The 21,017-nt window shown below is 36.4% G+C and overlaps 1 protein-coding gene across 1 annotated transcript; it reads left to right on the top strand.

The window, feature by feature from the left end:
• The first annotated feature begins 6,093 nt into the window (after positions 1 to 6,093).
• LOC122083353 (abietadienol/abietadienal oxidase) lies at positions 6,094 to 16,927 on the top strand. The gene is made up of 10 exons (XM_042651115.1): positions 6,094 to 6,417; positions 7,504 to 7,806; positions 9,149 to 9,470; positions 10,699 to 10,848; positions 11,023 to 11,262; positions 12,030 to 12,113; positions 14,214 to 14,292; positions 15,533 to 15,654; positions 15,831 to 15,958; positions 16,643 to 16,927. Exons 2-10 carry the CDS (start codon positions 7,583 to 7,585, stop codon positions 16,749 to 16,751), a joined length of 1,458 nt encoding a protein of 485 aa, XP_042507049.1. The 5' UTR covers positions 6,094 to 6,417; positions 7,504 to 7,582; the 3' UTR covers positions 16,752 to 16,927.
• Positions 16,928 to 21,017: the final 4,090 nt, after the last annotated feature.

The raw sequence follows: 21,017 nt of genomic DNA, 5'->3' as shown, positions 1-21,017 counted from the left end.
TAGAATTTCAATAATAATCTCTCTTAAATGTATAACAATTTAAAATTTTAATCTTATTTTATCTAAACATGTTAACCAAATAAAAAAGCGGATAAATAGCATAAATATGAAATTAGTCTTTATACAAGTTTAGGCCTAATATGGTTGCCAAAAATATAGTCAAATTATCTTGATTTAATCCAATGAGGAAATATTTGACTAAATCTCTCTACTTTGATAATAACTAATACTTGAAGAAAACTAAAATTATGGCTAAGCCACATAAACAAACATGAAAAAAGGTAATTGAAAAGTCGTCTTTGTTTGGGTTGAGCCCTAAACCAGTTTAAAAAATTAGGGTATATGGCCTTTTGTTTTTTGGGGAAATTATATTCAAACTCCCCAAGAAAGTATATACTTTTCTAAATCTCCCTACAGTGAAATAATTAATTATTCATATTACATGTAGCAAAATAATCGCATATAGCACCCCATTATATTATTTGTTTTTATTGGCAATCATGAAAGTAGCTTCTCAAAGTTTCAGTTCTACACCATAAACCAAAATATTCACTATCTATTCTATGAATAAACTATTTATGGAATAAATGGTGGCTAAGCTTCTTGCACATAGCTTACATGCAAGAATAGAAGTTGAGATGATGGAGTCTTAGTGTGAAAATTGTCTGCAGCCACTATACCGCTGTAATGAGCATCGGGTGGTTAGAAACCCCTTGAGATGCATGTCCAGATACTCTTAACTGTCCGATGTTCACCATACCTCACCGCTAGCTGTAGCGGATATGGACTTGGAGCCTTGGGCTTCTTAGTTCCAGTGTTAACTTCTCATTAGATCAACTATTCAGAAATTCTCAATTGGAGAAGTTGGCTCTTCAAAACCTAAGATAAACCCCTATTATCTAAATGGAGCAAATGGATCTTTTATTTTATTTCTTGTTACAATATTTGCATTCTAAAAGCTAAAGAAGAGGTCTAAACTTTAACAACAATTAAAAGGGATACTATAGGCGATTCTAAATGGTCCAAGCCCCCACCAAAAAAATTAAAAGAAACTAAAATTTAATTATTTTATTTTTCCTTTTAGAAGTTAATTTTTGTGCAAAGTAAGGAGTTGCAGTCGATTATTATCAATTAGAGAGGCCAACGTAAGTTGCCCTAATATAGGTGATTCTAAATGTTCCAACCTCCACCCCACCACCACCTCAACATTACAAAAGAAAAAAAACTATAGATGGTTATTTTTTAGAAGTTAATTTTTGTTCAAAGTAAGGAGTTGGAGTCGATTATTTATCAATTAGAGAGGCCAATATATGTTGCCCTAATATGAATTCGAGGGGGTCATTAATTGAAGGAATGCTTACTCCTTCCTATGCAATTGAGATTGAAAGTTTGGGAAATTATTAGGTTTAGCACGTTTTAAACAATATAATTGTCATTTTAAGTGTACAAATAATAGAAATTAAAGAAAAATATACAAAAAAGGTCCTTTACATGGTCACTTAGGAAGGTCATCCTCCACGGTCCAACTAGTTTTGTAATTTGGTAAATTGATGTGGTAATTTCAATCATTAGATAAATGAGGTATGGTCTTAAATGAACATGTTAAATTTCAAACTAAAATTCATGTATCCCTAAGTGATTAGTAGGAATACTTTAACACCCTCATTAACCTTGCACAATATTGTTCTCTTTGGTCAATGGGCCTTAAAGCTTTAAAACGCGTTATGCCATGTAAGGAGGTTAGAGGTTATTAACTAGCTCAGTAGTCTCTCCCTAGACGATGTGTGACCAAAGTTTACACAATTTCACCGATTTCCCACACACCCTAGTACTTACCGTATTCTTGGTGGGAACATATCACCGATCTCCCAGGCAGGTCTAGTACTTATTATATTCTTGGGTTACACAACTACTTCGTTCATAGGCTTTATCATGAAATACTAGTATAAGCACAAAATTATGAACATCAAGAAAAAGAGGAACTGTGCTCCACAGCCGTAATGCAGAACTACAATCATTAATTGCGTCTTTCAATTCCTACAAATTCCTCCACACCTCCCCTATGTCCCCCATCATTGCAAGCCGGTTTCAACCCCATAAAGAAAGCCCCGTGTGTGCTAACTTTAAAAGTCCCCCCGTTCACAAGTCACAAGGATAATAATAATAATAATAATAATAATAATAATAATAATAATAATAATAATAATAATAATAATAAGAGAAAATTGCATTGCCACCCCCTGAACTTTGGTCCTTATTCAACGCCACCCCCTAGACTTTTCGAAACGTCCAAGCCACCCCTTAAAAACTCAAAAAATTTCAAATCGGTCCCTGCTGTTAGCCGACCGTGTGAAATGAATGAAAACCTGTTAGTTTTTTAACAATATACCTAAAATACCCCCACCTATTATGAGAGGATAATATTGCCCTCTCTTTTATATGCTTTTTCTAAACCCATCTCCCATCTCCCATCTCCCATCTCACTCCTCTCACTCACTCGGTCGAACAATAAGAAGAAGATCAAGGTACAGTAACCTGCAACTCGCTCCATCCCTTCGACGTGCGATTCTGTTCCCTCCCATTGCAGGGGAAACGAACTACGGAACTCCCACACTTTCTCTTTCTAGCTTCGCTAAACCGTTCTTCTCTAATTTTTGTTTTTGGAAATCCAAGCTCATTAGAACCTCAAAATTCCACTTTCGATTGGAACCAATAAAATCTGAAACCTGGAAAGAATCTATAATTCAGTTGCAGAGCTCGAATCCTAACATCAACATTTGTTATCCCTAGAGCTGTTCGAGAAATATTTGACACTCTTGAAGCGCAGAATGCCGAGTACAGCATGAAGGTTACATTTCTAGAACTCTACAATGAAGAAATAACAGATCTTTTAGCCCTAGAAGAATGTTCTAAGTTTATAGATGACAAATCAAAAAAGCCAATAGCCCTCATGGAAGACGGAAAAGGAGGTGTTTTTGTGAGAGGCTTGGAAGAAGAGATAGTCTGCACTGCAAGTGAAATATATAAAATCTTGGAGAAAGGGTCTGCTAAAAGGCGAACTGCAGAGACACTTCTCAACAAACAAAGCAGTCATTCTCATTCAATATTTTCTATCACAATTCACATTAAGGAGTGCACACCCGAGGGAGAGGAGCTGATCAAATGTAGAAAGCTTAATCTTGTTGACCTTGCAGGTTCTGAGAACATATCACGTTCCAGCGCAAGAGAGGTATAGTACCAGTACAATGTGTTATGCTTGCATGTCAGATACATGGAATTGTGGTATCCCGAGGTTCCTATATTTTTGCAAACCAACATACTTATGAACCCAAGAACTGGTTTGTGCTCGTACTGTTGCAATGCCTCTTGTATAGTTGATATAGCAACTTCTCTAGAATCTTATTTGTAGGCTATAGCACTTTGAGCTTCATCATTGAAAGGGTTAAAAGTACATATTCTTGATATGACTGTACAACATTTGTTTCTTTAGGGAAGAGCAAGGGAAGCTGGAGAGATCAATAAAAGCTTGCTCACACTTGGTCGTGTTATTAATGCACTCGTTGAACACTCTGGTCATATTCCATACAGGTATTGGTTGTGATTTCAACTTAACAATTTCCTACTTACATTTGGAAATTGCTACTGATGGTATTGCCTGGTCTATCAAGGATAGTAAATTAACAAGACTATTGAGGGATTCCTTGGGAGGGAAAACCAAGACATGTATAATTGCCACAATATCTCCTTCCATCCACTGCTTGGAAGAGACACTCAGTACTTTAGATTATGCACACCGTGCGAAAAATATCAAGAATAAACCAGAGGTCAGTAATTTGGTCATTGTTGTTGGTGCAATCTTTTCTTCACTGTATCATTGCAGTTGAGCTGTGCCATTGCAACAGTTGGCTCTTGCGGCGGTTGCACAATGGCAATCGGTTCCGAGCCCATAACATGGTGATCAGGTGGCGCTGGACGATTCACCGGTGCTGCTACCCCGGACGTCGACAGAGGTAAGAAGAGCAAGCCGAGAGATAGCTGCTAGGATTGTAAAGAAGAAGAAGGCGACCTCATTGAAGAAGAAGATGGAGGATTGTTCGACGGAGGTACCGTTAATGGAGACGGAGCCATCGCAGACATTGGCATCCCAATCACAAGCATCAATCATCTTAGGGTTTGAAAATTGCTGAAGTTTCCATTGCTTGTAAAGATAACCGGACTTTGATAAGTAGGATTCGAGCTCTGCAACTGAATTATAGATTCTTTCTAGGTTTTGGATTTTATTGGTTCCAATCGAAAGTGGAATTTTGAGGTTCTAATGAGCTTGGATTTCCAAAAACAAAAATTAGAGAAGAACCGTTTAGCGAAGCTAGAAAGAGAAAGTGTGGGAGTTTCGTAGTTCGTTTCCCCTGCGATGGGAGGGAACAGAATCGCACGTCGGAGGGATGGATCAAGTTGCAGGTTACCGTACCTTGATCTTCTTCTTCTTGTTCGACCGAGTGAGTGAGAGGAGTGAGATGGGAGATGGGAGATGGGTTTAGAAGAAGCATATAAAAGAGAGGGCAATATTGTCCTCTCACAATAGGTGGGGGTATTTTGGATATATTGTTAAAAAACTAATAGGTTTTCATTCATTTCACACGGTCGGTTAACGGCAGAGACCGATTTGAAATTTTTTGAATTTTTAAGGGATGACTTTGACGTTTCGAAAAGTCCAGGGGATGGCGTTGAATAAGGACCAAAGTTCAGGGATGGCAATGCAATTTTCTCTAATAATAATAATAATAATAATAATAATTTTGAGATGACAAATGGGGCCTCGTAATTTAATAGATAAATAAATAAATAAAACATGCAAGAATAAAAAAGCTGAGAAGACCAATGGGGCCTCGCAGTTTACAGCTTGAAGTTTTAACAATCCAACTGCCGTCCTAATCCTTAAAAATGTCACAAAGAAGGAACTTGTTTGTCAAAGACCTTGAGAAGGTAAGAAGGTAAGAAGGTAAGAAGGTTCTACAAAGAGAAACACTACCATTAGCCCCAGTTCACCAACCCCATCTCTTAATGCACAGGGTTTTTTTTTTTTTTTTCTTCTTCCATTCAAAATCAAAATCTTAGAGAGGGAGAGAGAGAGAGAGTCGTTGTGTTTTGTCACAATCTTTCTGAATGTCAAACCTTTCAAGCTTAGAACCCTTTCTTATAAGGAAATTCTTCTTCATCTTCTTTGGGGTCTGATGTTCCAGCATTAAGGGTATATTTGGGTACTGATGTTCTGACATTAAAGCCTAACCTTGACCCTCCACTGCCAAAACATAATAAAATCATCAGACAGATCAACAATGTCTGCTATCCTCCCACCATGAATGAAGTAGGCAGAGATGGAATATTAACTTATCCACCAAATTTTTGTCTTATTGGTTCCAAGACATGTTAGGAGTTGACATTCTTTGCCAGCTTAGATGATGAGCTCCAGAATTTCTGGAAGAAGGTCATAGCCAAGAATAGTTACCATCACACTTCACCAGGTCAAGTCTTTAGTTCAAACCTAGACCCCATTTTTAAGGGCCACTCTGCTCTGTTCTGGGTCTATGGAATGTTAAATATCAAACTCTTCTCTTTTCTCTCTTGAATAAGCAGTTTATCCAATTTGGGTTTTGGAGTCATGATTTCAAAGTTGACTTCTTTGCCAGAATGAAAATGGATTTAATAGTGTTCACAAATTCCATGAAAGGGTCCTCACGTTTTTTAAGTCTCTCTTCTTCTATTTTTATATCTATTGACTACAGGGAAGAATTGAATTATCACTCGTGTTATATTTTTATGTTGGATTTGAAGATCAATTCCTGTTACGGACAAACTATTGAAGGGATGGAATTAAATGCTGACTATAAGAGGGAAATATCATTTGGGTTCTGTTCTACTGAGCTCTTTAAAGGTTCAGCAATGGCTGGAAGAGGTGTTGGGGAACACACTATTTGCTGCCACCCCAAATGTATGCTTCTACTCACTCAGTTTCAAGGATTTGAATGTATTTTTTCATCTCTTGGTTTATGGGTTTTGCTTAGATCATTAAGTTTTCACCTGTGTAGTCTTCATTTCACACAACTAGCTTGAATGCCATTGTTTGCATTACTGTTCTTCTTCTTGTTGATTTGATGCTTTCTTTTCATCCTTTACAATTGTATGTGCTTCATCATTGATTATGAGTTGTAAAGTTTATGGGTTGTCTATGTTTCCAGGAAATGGGGAGAGGAAAGCTTATTCTTCTGATCTGCTTCCACCACCACCATTCTTCCTTGTTCACTTTTTTTAGCTAATTCTTTCTTTCAGGGGCTTTTTTTCATCTGCAAATAGGAAATGAGGTATGGAAATGACAAAGTTAGTGACGAAGCCATCAGTTCCCAATGCATGGTAGTGAAGGTTAGAAAATCCCCCTGCTTTCCACTTCTTTTATACATACAAATTTTACTAGTTTCGGAGTTGATTACGCTTTTGCTTCATTTTCTTCTTTTTGATTCCTTTTTTACTTGAACTGCTGCTGCTGAAGAAAAAAAAAGAAAAAGAAAAAAAAAGCACTTGAAGATTTCATACTACTCCTTGAAGCTCTTAGTAGGAAACACCTCCCCTAGCAGCAGAAACTAAAAAAGGGGAAGAAAAAAAACACTTGAAGATTTCATACTGCTCCTTAAAAGCTCTAAGTAGGAAACACGTCCCCCACCCCCCTCTCGTCCCTTTTCCCTATCAATCAATTGAAATAATTGATTATGATTGACTAAGGGTCTCTTGTGGATCATATGCTACCTGGGTAGTTTCAATTGCTTGTGGTAAAAAATGGACTTCTTTGTTTACATTTTCCCTAGTCATCATTCACAAACTTCATAGAATCTCACAAGATAAGAGGACCTTATAAAAGGAAAGAGGTGGAGTGGTGGCAGTAGTCATAATTTAGCCCCTTTAATTCTAAAAAGGTTTTGTTGATTGACACTTTCAATATCTTTTGTTTTTGTTTTGGTGGTGGGGGGGGGGGGGGTGGGTGGGATTGAAATAGCATGATATAACTTATATTCTGGCTATCCCAGGAAAGTAAAGGTAGTCTAAACTAAAGTAATGACTTATGAGAGCTTGAATTTTCATCTGCTTATAAGCAGAAACCTAGCCGTGGGACCTGTTGAAAATTGAAGCACCTTTTATATAAGCTTCATGAGACATGAGATTTATCTGTTCTTGGAATACTTCATTACAGTTTGTCTGATGTGGATTGTTACTCCAGTTCTCAAGTGTATCTAGAAAGAATGGTTGATCTATTTGTGGAATAATTTATTACAGTTTGTGTGATGTTGGTTATTAATCTAGTTCTTAAAGTGTACTATGGAATCAAGTTATGTGTAATTTTCTTTGAAAAGAAGTGGAATAGTCATAAATTACTTCATCATTCATTTACTTATGGAGGTAAATATTCAATTATTTATCATCAGGCTCAACTGATTTGATGATCTCTTCTTACAGGTCTGAGCTCCCATCCATCTACGAGAAACTATAGTTGGATTGCAAAATTTGTCGACTTCTTGTCAAACTTTGGAATAAGATGGGAGAAAAATATTTTGTGACATGGTTTTTTTTTATTGCAATAATATTCTCAGCTGTTTTACTTGCTAAATATCTACAATATAAGTTAAAAAGAACTGCTAGAGACATTTCCAAATTGCCACCTGGGAGAAGAGGTTGGCCATTATTTGGTGATAGTTTTGCCTGGTACAGTGCTGTAGCAAGCTCTCATCCACCTCGTTTTGTTGAAGACCAGGTTAAAAGGTATGTAAAGAAGTGAAAAATAAAAGTAAAAACAATTCCATCTCCCTTCTTCTTAGTGATTTTATTGTTGGTTTCACCTAATTCCTAGCTTGAGATTGATACTTGGCTTTAGGGGGGAAAAAGTGAAGCAAATATAACTAAGCAGTTAATTAGTCAGAACATAGGCCCAGGTTCATATTGAAATCATGCAAAAGAAGGGCTCAGGCTCAAGCCTATGAGAATCTAGCAAGACCTGAACCTATTTACACCCCAGAGTCGAATCAAATTGCTTTCATGGAGTGGCATATTCTGTTCATTCAGAAAAGGATTGCATACTAGTACTAAGATGTCTATGATTAGAAGAAGAGCAATCACCATTGAGGGGAATAATTTTTTTCTTGCATTTAATCCTCTAAGGCTTCTCCATCAGAATCAAAAAGTGATGTATGGATTACAATAAAGAAGTCTCTATTGAAGAAGTTATTGATGGCTGTATAACTTCTTGAAGGAGATTTTCAACAGTGGGACCATTGTAAATCCAGAGAGATACAGGTCCTCTTGTGCCAACCACTTGTCCTGTTCACTGATCAGGTTGGGGCTATTTTTGGGTTGTCATTAGGTGTGCTTAGGTTGGCCAAAAGCCTTGCAGAAACTGACCATTTTGTATCCCCTGACAAAGAAGGAAACTTAGAACAAGTAAACAAGTGTCCACAGAGAGTGTAAGGCTGTGTTCAAGAAAAAAATCAATAAAAATGATACTCATTAACGGGGGAGACTTTTCAAGAACTGCTATTCATGCTTCAATGGCACACACTACCTTTTCCCCAGTTTTCCGTGGGAAAGTGGAAAACGTACCAAGCAAAGAATTTTCTTGCCAACTAAATGAGAAGAAAATGTGGATTTCTGTTACCCCATTTCCTTTGAAGATAGCCTTAGAATCCAACATCGTCCAAAACAGATACCTCATTGATTTGAAAGAGTATGCAACACAAAAAGTAATACAAGCTTGAGCCCATGGATTACAATTTTACTCCATTCACAGGGACACTGTAACAAACTGAGATTATAGCACTCCATGTAAATCATTGAGTTGGAAAATGACCTTCAAGTCAATTTACCTTTATTAAAATCTGTTTCCATGCTTGAATTGATTCATGGAGCCTGCATACTCTCTCTAAATGTCTCAATAAGGTTCCTACCAGTTATTGCTGCTCAGAAAATAGTCTTTTTATGTTTATTGAACTCACTCCTTAATCTGCCAAAGTGTGATATTGACTAGTTCTGAATCTATGCTTTTTAGGTTCATATTTCTCTGTTTTCAGGAGTTCATAAGCAATCTTAAGTTATACATTGATTGGTGCAGGTTTGGAAGGATATTCTCATGTAGCCTGTTCGGTAGATTGGCTGTTGTCTCAGCTGATCCAGCCTTCAACCGCTTTATAATGCAAAACGAAGGGAAATTATTCCAATCAAATTATCCCAAGTCTTTTAGAGATTTGGTTGGAAAAAATGGGGTGATCACTGTGCAAGGGGAGCAACAAAAATTACTACATGGGATGGCTGTGAACATGATGAGGCTTGAGAGGCTCAAGTTTAATTTCTTAAAGGACATCCAGATGGTTATGCTTCAGACCTTGAATTTTCATGATGGTCAACTCATTCTTCTTGAGGATACTTGCAGAAAGGCAAGTGAATCTTTTTCCCCTATTGTATGGTAGACTGTCACTCCTTGATTGGATGAACCCTAATATGTGTTTGGCATTACTTTTAATTGTGCACAAACTTTGATTTGGGATTGAGTGATAACTGATGGTTCTGTATTGGCATCTAGAAGATTCCCACAAAATGATTCTGAATCATCTGGTTTAGTTATTTTCCATCCATCAATGCTTATGCTTTTACTGTGATCTATGATATTTAAATATATGGACATCCAAACTGGCCCTAATTAGCCTCTAAATTTTTTATTGTTATGAAAGTTCATCATTCATCTACTCCTCTTAATCAAATTCAGTTTTCATTTTCTGACCTTCAGTTTTAACAAGGTTGAGTGTGTATATAATGCATATTAGTTCTGAGGTTATTAATATGCTTATTGACCATAGCAAAGACTTACCTGGTAGCTTAGATGATTATAGATTCATAGCCCACCTATTTTTTTGTTGTCTATATTCCTCAGAGGTATAAAGCCAATAAATAATGACCATATTTAGAGCATACAAAACCCATTTAAAAAGGCATTCTGTTTCGATAGATTTGTCTGACGGGCACATTTAGGCTGTAGCCTTATGGCCTAGGATCGCAACTGGGATACAAAGGGGCTGCCTAGTTATATCATGCCTACACACTTTAGACCTCCTGGTCGATCAAGTCGTAGGTAACTGGACAACATCTTGACAAACTGAGCTGTACCTAAGTCAGTAGGTTCCATATATTATGCATAGACAAATGAGAAGAGGAATTTCCCAAATTTCAGTTTTCTTCTGTTTGTATCTGACCACTTAATTTCCTCAAGATCTATTTGGTTTCAAGTAAAGGGAACTGAAAGGGAAGTGAAATCAAAAGAAAAAGGAAGGTTTTGTAATCATGATTGTGTAACCCACCTGAAACTCATACCATGTTTGATAGATAGATATACTTTTCAATGTAATTTACTTTTTCAAATCAATGGAATTTGATTGCAAAGTATAATGAAATTTAATAACCAAATTTGGTAAGATTTGGGGTTAGTTACACCATCTTGTGAGGTAATGATTCCACTTTAATATTAATTTGATTTTACTTCCCTTCTATTTGTTTCCCTTGCAATAGAATGGAGCCCCAAGGAATGATAGGGAGAGTAATTTAAATGGAAAAGGAAAAATGATCCAAGTATCTTTCTGGTTAATATTCTCTATTACATTTTGAGTGTAGGTGGCTATTCATCTGATGGTTAATCAACTACTGGGAGTATCAGATGAATCAGAAATAAATGAGATGTCCCAACTGTTTTCGGACTTTGCTGATGGTTGCCTTTCTGTTCCCATCAAATTGCCTGGTTTTGCTTATGGCACTGCAATGCAGGTGAAATGTCTTGAAAGCTTTCTTCACCCAATAAACATTCATATCATATACAAATTCTGGAGACAATTTTTGTAACTCTACCTATAAATATATATTTTTTTGCAGAGTAGGAGTCTGTTGTAGTAATCGTAAGATAGTAAAGTTTCTGATAGATATATGTATTACCCTTAGCAGGCAAGGGAGATTATCATTAATAAGATCAACAGGAAAATAGAGAAAATCAGGCAACAACCAACGACAGAAGTTGGTAATGGCATTCTTGGGAGACTACTGGAGGAAGAAAATCTGCCAGACGATGTTATTGCGGACTTCATTATCAACTTACTATTTGCTGGGAATGAAACAACGGCAAAAACTATGCTTTTTTCTGTATATTATCTCACTCAATCTCCCATGGCACTGAAGGAGCTAATGGTAAGATGGTAAATCCACTTTAGCTCTTAAGTTGATTTTACATCACTATGCCAAATTTTTTTCGTAAGATGATATTTTACTTTCACTGTTGCATATTAATTTTTATGCTTGCATTTTCTTTTACTACCTAGTCTTTATGAAATGAAAATCCTACAGAGCTGCCCCTTCCACTTGCTGAACAGGAGGGATAATTCTTTACTTTTCTTTTTATTTGGCTTTTGATGGGCTGAGTAGTGAATCAGCAGTTAAATGGTTAGTAGATGGAGACAGGTTTCAAACCCAAGTGTTGTGCTTGAACCTCCATAGACTTCATCCAATACAATTGTCACTGGCTAATCCCATTTTCACTTACCAGTTTCCATTGCGTCGCTTTCTTTTTCATGAATATGCATAAAATTATTCTTTGGATAGTGATGGATTATCAAAATGAAGTAAATTATGTTTCTCATCCCCTGAAGGCTAAGAACTACTTCTATATATATATATATATACATTGGGTGTGTGTGTGTGTGGGGGGGGGGGGTTAACTATCCAAGGTGACCTCCCCTCTTAGCCAATACATCATTTTTTGTTAGCAACACATCTAAATAAGGGCCTTCTTTCAACATTGAGATATTGATTTTGTGCTAACAGCCTTCTTTCAAAACTGAAATGTTGAGTTGGGTTTGACTTCTGACATTCACTTCAGGGCTTTTCCAAAAAAAATTTCTGTTTTTTAATTTGTAATAGTAAATATCATTCTCATAATCTCTCTCTCTCACTCACAGGAAGAACAAGATAGACTGCAAAAAGCTTCTAGTGAAGACATGCTTACTTGGGAAGATTACAAAAATATGCCATTCACACAATGCGTAAGTTGTGTGCCTGATTTAATTTGCACTTATTGATGAATGAAAGTGGAAAATCATTACCTTATGCAAACTTAAAGTACTGTATAAGAAAAAGAGGGAGGAGTACAGTTTGTTTTAGACATGTTTATCATGGTCATAACTGTCTGGACCTGGATCCTGCACTGAAAGAGGGTTTACATCTGAATACACAACCCATACCGATTTATTTTTAAGATCCATCAAGATTTTATATCAGACTTGGATCTACAATAATGGGTTGTCCTGGATTTAAATATAGATCTGGTCCTGTTAGTGAATCAGATCTGGAACTGATTATAATTGGATCCAACCTAAGTCTGATCCATTATTTGGCCCTTCCTCAAACCACCAGAGCACACACATACACCCACAAAAAGAGGGGGCAGGGGTTGAATCGATATGCTAATGCATGTTTATTCAACTGTCTTCATCTAGTCTCATTACTGAAACCACCAGTTGGGTATCCTAACATTTATTGGGACCACATGACCTGAGTTTTAGTTATAATCAATTCCTATTTGTAATACTATTTACTCTAGATTTTAAACCATGCAGGTTATGTTGTCATAATAGGGTCTAGGAATAAATAAGAATTTCTTTTCCAATCTAACAGGATCAACCATTTGTTAGGATAGGGATTTGAATTAATTAAATTCCGTCTCATGGAATGGGAGAATCATTACCTCAAGTGCAACACCTCCTTGGGATGGTAGCCCTTCTTCAGTACTGTAGCCAAGACACGTAGTAATTTCCAATGGGTTCAGTCCCTTTTGACCTCAAGCTGGTTTTATTGTTTTCAATAGAAAGAAAACAATAAAGAGAAGTTGATTCCGTAATACATTACCGTTTTGTTTTAATCTCAGAATCCAGAGAAACGCATATATAGAGCTAAAAGGTAAAGTGTTTTAATATCATGATTGCCACTTTTTTTTTTTTAATTAACAAAAGATAATGATGACACCTCATGATTGAGGTGTCAATTACATAGGTAATTAAAATACATTTTGTTTATAAAAATGACACCTCATGATTGAGGTGTCCATAATATGGGTAACACATGATATACTCATTCTCTCTCATCCTCTTACGGTTTCGACCACTGGGTCGGCTCATATTTATCTGATATCAATTATTATATATATATATTTCAATAATTAATAAATATCTCTCTTATAATGAAATCATTGTACGTACAATCTTTGGCCACCAGTATTGAGAAGAGTTATGATCCCAATGGGAAAATCCACTATAATTACCAATCAGATAATGTCAATAATTATCAGTCAAAGACATATACCAACAAGTATAATATGAGTGGATATAATTTTTATTCTTCCCAGAGTTGTGGTAGTCAAATATCGATCTAATCTTTCCACTCAACAATATCACATAACAAACCTTTAGGCATGGAAATAAAACTGTCATGGCCCAGGTTTGTCGAAATGTCGCACAGAGAATTTGAACTTGCGATTGGGTATCTTAAAATGTTTCAAAAATATTATAAATTAAATATTAATATGTATTAATAATTTTGAGAAAATTTTGTAAACATTTTGAAAAATGTGAACCGGATCCAGAATTTCATCCAATCATGTCCAGATACTCTCTCTTGATATTCCTCAAATAAATGGGAGTGAATCCTGTGTTGAGCGTCTCTTTCGCCCATAGCCAAAGCATTTTGAATCCAGTGTATCGATATATATAGTCCGAAGGACATCAACTAGTGATACACCAAAACCCATAATATTTACCTGCAATGATAAGAACTTCTCAGATCTAGAGATCAATCAAAGACTACCAAAAGGAATCTTGTCCTTCAACAACTGACAGTATTCCATTCAAGGTTCCTATTTGATCAAATTCAATGTACACACAATATGTACACTCATATTTGTGTCCTTGAATCAACATTTATGAGCACACACAATATGATGACCATATGAATAGAATGCCTAGTTTTGCCTCTAGTCATGAAAAAATTTAAGGTGAAAACCTATGGACAACCACAGCCCGTCAATGTCATGCAATCATAATTGCAAATATACAATTTATTTATAGATTTTATGGACATATTTTCAACAGGTTATTGATGAAACACTTCGACTGGGTGGGATTGCAATATGGCTGATGAGAGAGGCAAAAGAAGAAATTTCATACCAAGGTAAATACTTCCATATTTGCATCCTCTCTCTTTCTTCTCTGAACAATTGGAATTACATGTATAGAGAGGACGAGTAAGAAACGGAAAGGGATTGTACTTATCACCATAGTTGTCATGGCGTAGCCTAGGTGTCGCTAAGGCAGCGATTTAGCATCCTAGTGGAAAAAGAAGCTCATGACAGTGCTACGATTTACGTGACTCACAAATGGCGGTCGCCATGGCACCGCCATGGACGTCAGGTCACTCTTGATTCACTAGGCGGTTGATTTTTTGTAAAATGCAGGGTGATTTTGATAGGGTTATGTTGATTTTTGATGATTTGATGTTGCTTAATGTTAGTTTTATATGTTATAGGGTATATATTGTAGGTTTGTAGTATGCTAAATAACTTTAGAAAATGGGGGAAATAAAAAAGTAGCATATTAAATAACTTCAAACATAGGGAAAATAAAAAATGACATATGGGCGATTTGACAACCATGGCAACGCCATAACGGGCGATTCATCACCAAATCGATTAGCCACCCCTCCACCACCTTGGATCAATTTGACGCCGTGACAACTATGCTTATCACTTCTAGGGGATGGCTTGGGCAGGGAAGATAAACTAAACCTTGTCTGGGATCTAAGGAGCGATTCATAAGCTCTGTGCATCCCGTCATTGTCCTAGAACTATAACACACCATTCCATCTCAAAGAAAGATGTTCTAGTTGAGGCATTGGACACAGGGTTGTGCTTAGGCCAGAAGAATTGATTAATGGCAGAAAGCATGAATCCCAGCTGCTAAATATTTTCTATTCAGCGCCAATTTTAACTTCTGAATGGAGTGTTAAAGCAGATTATGTAGAAAACATCTTGGATTCCCATTCTATTAGTTTAGACCACACGTAACGCTGGAGTTTTCTTATCTTATAACTGTTAATAACAGAAGCATAACACCAGTAAGCAATCGGATGTTAACTCTTTTAAGTGTAAACATTGCTATTATTCCAGTCAAAATGACTTTCTCTTTTCCATCCTTTTGAACTGATATAATGTGTTAAGAAAAAAAATGAACTGTTTTTGTCAAGTCAAATGTATATAATTCATCATATTTGAAGTGTATTACACTCGATGATTTTGGAAAAATTAGTGTTCTAAATGGGGTTATAGCTGTTATTAACTCTGGTTAATAATCAGATCGAGCATTTACCCCACTGTCTTCATTATATATTAAAACCTTGTTTTAATGTGTAGCAGATTTCATCATTCCAAAAGGGTGTTTTGTAGTTCCCTTTCTTTCAGCAGTTCACTTGGATGAAAGCATTTACAAGGATGCTCTCAAGTTTGATCCTTGGAGATGGCTAGACCCTGATAATCAGGTTAGCTATTAGAACTACCCAATTGAGGTAGTATGAGTTATTGAATCAGAACTGCCCATGATTTCAACATTTAATTTTTTTCAAATTTATATTTACTCTGCACTTGTTTCCTCCATTCATTTGTTCATATATATGGGCTTCTCTTATGATATTAATATCTGATGTGGTGAGCAAAGGCAAAGAGAAACTGGAGAACCAGCCCTTTCTATGCTCCCTTCGGAGGAGGTGCTCGATTTTGTCCTGGAGCTGAATTGGCACGTCTTCAAATTGCTCTGTTTCTCCATTATTTTGTGACCAGATACTGGTGCTCGCTCACTCTCTCTCTCTCTCTCTCTCTCTCTCTCTCTCTCACACACACACACACACACACACACACACACACACACACACAGATATGTATGCACACAGTTTTACTGAATGTAAATTATTCATATAAGACAGTAGTTGCCAATACCAGCACATAGTAGATCTTTTTGACAGTTCTACATTTCATTCTAATGATATTGAAGGTCAATTAGATCAGATTATGGTTGATTGTATCATTAGATCAAATTTTGCAAATAGGATGTCCACTAGGTGGAGTATATAGATGGTCCTTTTACTTGCATTCCTGTACTGTGTAAGACCAAGAAGCCTATAAGCCCATACATTCACCCATCCATTCTTTCAAATTATATTACAGTGCCCTAGAAGATAATGAAAAAAAAGGGAAAAAAGAATGCAGACCATGTAGTCATCTTCTTTTTGTACACCAAGAGGATGGCCATGCTATTATAGATGAATACTTTTATTCTTATTTGACTATCATCATCCACCATCTAATCATCTGGTGACATTCTGGGACAATTTGATCATTGGAAAGCTGATATTTTTATCTTTCTGTTATTCTTCTTCTCCTTCCTCTCTCTCTCTCTCTCTCTCTCTCTCTCTCTCTCTCTCTTTTTAATGTATTGGTCTTGATCCAATAATGTGCTGATGTTTTGATCAGGTGGAGTCAACTGAAGGAGGATCATATGTCTTTCTTTCCTTCAGCTCGGCTAGTGAATGGCTTCCAAATCTGCATAACTAAGCGAACAGATAAGGTTGCAATAAAATGATAGAATTATTCTTTCGGGTAGTTATTTACTTTTTATCAAAGGATTTATTTTATTTATACACCATTTTAAAATTGTAATGGGAATTATTTTTGTCAATCTCTTATTGTGATTGCTATGATTTGCGTAGTGTTTGAATATTGTATTTATTATAGTCCGTATGGTTAAAAGTTGTAATGGGGGAGTTGGGTGTTATATACTCTTGCTGTATTTATAATGAATTACATGGTACTTAAAAATTGTAATAATGAGAATACATGGTTTATAGAGTTTTGAGTTATGATTTAAAAGTGAACATGTTTAACTTGGGGAAGGAGGGAGTTGAAGTAAGATGCAATTTTCAAGCCTTTATATCCATGTTCTGGTTCAAACAGGGTTATAGTCTCCATGGACAACTCAGTGGAGATGTTAGATCAAAATACTAACAAATGAAGATACAATTTGGTTTATGTAATACATTAGATTTTTTACCTCCCAAAAAAAAAAGTATCTGCATTGGCCGGTGAAGGATACCAGCGCTGATACTGTGAAATAAAACCTTGTTCGCCGGAGAATCTATTCCACAAGAAAAAGTGGAATTAGTTAGGAGAAGAGAGTCTTCTTCCTTACAACCATGTGACAATTCTAGGAAGGTGTTAGAATTGTGGGACTCAACCTTGCCTTCCCTTCCTACAAATCAATATTATGTAATTTGCTTTGAATATTGAATTTGGAAATATATAATATCATTGACATGTGAACCTATCTCTCTATAGAAAGTTTACATGGGCTTTAGAACACACATGCAATGCTATACAAGCTTTATGAGAACAGTGAACCTCAACTATGGTACCCAAAAATTGACTTGAGAAGCTTTACAATGGAGTCCCATAAACCTTGATGAAGGTGATACATGACAACATTCTTGAACCTATTTACATGAAGGAAATAACAAGACTCAAAACAAGCCTAAAGGAGCTGAATATCCATAACAGTAGTGGAGATCTTTGACGATGGCTAAAATGCAACATCAGTCAGAGCAACTAATCAAGACCTGATAGTCAGAGTGGATTGTAAGAATCATATGTTATTCCCTCTTTGTCAAGCCAGGAGTCCTTCCCCTTTTTTTCTGGCTAAAAAGCCCAAGAGCTTTATTAAAAGAGAATTCAAACAAGAAAAAATAACACGCACAAGAGCAACTGAGAAGTGTCCATCTTCAGCATTGCTATCAGTAGAGAGAACTCAGACCCTAGTTACAAAATTTAAATTTGGGTCTAGAATTTGTATCATGCATCAGCTCTTCCCTGAAATGGGAAGGGAAAGAGATAAAGGAACCTAACAAATCTTGCTTTGTTGCATTTTTGGCGAGAAAATCTGCAATAACGTTGGCTTTCCTGAAACAATGGGATATCTTCCACTGAGTCGAACATCCATAGCTGCTAAAACCATTCTAATCTTGCAGAACAAACTAAGGGATAAATTTATTCTGAACTGCCACCACCACAGCTGCAGAGTCGGCTTCAATCCAGAGATAAGTGACTCCAAGAGACCTCACTTTCTTAATTCCTTCCACAAGGCCACAAAACTCAGCAACATAATTGGATTGCATACCAGAGAAACATTGAAGGCTTCAATAGTTTGGCCTCTGTTATCTCTAAACAGACCTCCAGCGCCTCCTCTTCCAGGGTTACCAAGTGATCAACCATCTACATTAAGCTTTACCCATCCAGCAAAAGGCTTACGCCAAAAATTTTCCAGGATAAATTGTTTATTTTTTGGCTGAGCTTGAAGATCTAACCTTCTGTGGCAAAGAAGATCACTTTGGCTCTTCACAATACCTTGTAGGTTCATGTTTGCATCTTTGAGATTCCTTTTCACCATATTAAATAAGTAAGCTGGAATTCTGCAGATTCCTTGAAATATCCTATTATTCCTTTCTTTCCAGATGTTAATAGTGACTAAAACAAAGCCATCCAATCAGGGATCCTTCACAGAGAGTATTCTTCATTTTATGTGCTACCATTGGACCAAGCCTGATATGCTAGATTGTTGACACCAAGTTGTGCCAAAATAAGCTAGAAAATAATTCCAAACTTCCACTGAGTAGCAACATTCTAGAAATAGATGATGTAAACTTTCCTCAAGCTTCAGACAGAGGGAGCATTGAGATGGAAGAGCAATGCTTTTGGATTATATGAGATCATCAGTGGGAAGTTAACCATTCAGAAGACACCATGCAAAGGAAGATTGCCTTGGCTGCAAGTGAGCACCCCAGACTATAGGAAACCAAGGAATTCTTAGGTTTCTGCCACGAATTTAATCACAGGCTGTAAAAGCTGAAAATACTTCAGAAAAAGTACAACTCCATATGCAACGATCCACCATATTATTTTAAGGAAGTAATATTTTCCATAGATATTCCTCATAAATGCAGACGATACCTCAGGAAGACTCAATTGGGCGTTTGAGATAACATCAGTCACTTTGAGGTTTGCTTCAGAGAAATACTCTTCTCCCATAGTAGAAACCTCCATGATTAAAAGATCACCAAGCCACTTATCCTTCCAAAAGTTAATTTGATTGCCTTCCCCCGTTTCAAAATCCACTCATAAAAGGGCAACCTTGGGCTAGAGGTGGATAGCAGCATTGTTACACATGATGCAAATCAATCTTATTGAGCATGGGGACATTCAAAAATATGTGCTTCACCGTCACTATAGTTTATCCATAGCTTGGGCATATTGGGTTTTATGGGCTTAATTGATCTAAAATGATCTATTGGGCCCAGGCTAATCTGACCCACTTCAGGTTCTGACCCAATCCATTGTGGAATAATTTAGGGTTTTATGATTCTATTATAAATGGAAACTATGGTCCTTGTAGCCGTCACTTTACCTTTCACGATTTTGAAAGCATCAACTCTCTTCATAGGAGTTAGTGCGTACGAGAGAGAATTCTAAAGGTGAAAGGCAAGGCTGCAGAAGATCGTCTATTGTTTGAGGAAAAGTTCTCACTTAACAGGTATGTTTGTCATTATATTGCTTAATTCATTGTGTTCTTGTTTCTCTATGTGGTTTCCTCTATTAGGTTTTTTATTCGAATCCATAAGTTTTTCTAACTTATGGTATCAGAGCTAACTACATGGAACAAGGATCAATCATGATTTCAATTGTACATAATGATTTTAAAAATTTGATCAGTCATTCGAGCTGTTAAATACAATTTTCAAGAATTATAAAGTGTGTGCGCAAAAGCCACTGATTTGGGATGATGTGTGTAAGGCAGGCAGCAAGGGCTGCCGATTAATTAGTGATGGCAATAGCATGCATAAACGCCTTGAATCTGTTGTGTGCATATGTGCAAAGAGATGATCAGCCGTGAGCTTTTTCTTGTTTATTTTAGTGGTTAAGAAATGTTAATATTTTTTTTTTCTTTTTTGGAGTCAGTTGCCTAGCAATGGCGAGGTGGTTAGCAGACACACCATGCTCACAAGGTAGGCAGCCCTTGGTTGTCGATTTGTTTTTCCTCTCATAATGGACATGCAAAACAAAAATCGATATATGAAAGTTTGAATCCTATAGGATTTGGTTTCTATTTTGAAAACCACTTTTAGGGATTTTTTTTTTTATTGATTTCCTTCTAGGTATTTTTTATTGGTGATGGCAATAGCATGCATAAACGCCTTGAATCCGTTGTGTGCATATGTGCAAAGTGATGATCAGCCGTGAGCTTTTTCTTGTTCATTTTAATGGTCGTTTTTGTTCTTTTTTTGTAGATCCTGCAAACCTGTATATGCTGATGTCAACAAAATATATGTTAATATATATTTTTTCTTTTTTGGGGCCGGCTGCCTAGCAATGGCGATGTTGTAGCCAGCAGACTCGCCATGCGCGGAAGGTAGGCAGCCCTTGGTTGTCGATTTGTTTTTCCTCTCGTAATGGACCTACAAAATAAAAATCAATATATGAAAGTTTGAATCTTATATGATTTGGTTTCTATTTTTAGACCCACTTTTGGGTTTTTTTTATTGATTTCCATTTTTATTTAGGAAGCTGAATTTTCAATTAGAAGCCAAGTTCCAGTTGGATTCAGTTCCCTGGTTTAGAAAACTCAATTTTTGAAATGAATTTATTCATGTTTTAAGAAAACGTGTAAGAACAATTGAATAGTTGTCATCAACCTTTTATTAAAAAATATAATAATAAAACAATTACACTGAAATTTGGAGTTCCGCTAGGATTGATTTCGGATTTGGTAACCAAGGATTTTAACTTACCTATCACCAAAAAA

This window comes from Macadamia integrifolia, chromosome 7 (genome assembly GCF_013358625.1).
Source record: "Macadamia integrifolia cultivar HAES 741 chromosome 7, SCU_Mint_v3, whole genome shotgun sequence".
In the NCBI taxonomy this organism is placed as follows: Eukaryota; Viridiplantae; Streptophyta; class Magnoliopsida; order Proteales; family Proteaceae; genus Macadamia; species Macadamia integrifolia.
The sequence above is the reverse complement of the archived record's forward strand: the minus strand, read 5'-3'. Positions and strand labels throughout refer to the sequence as shown.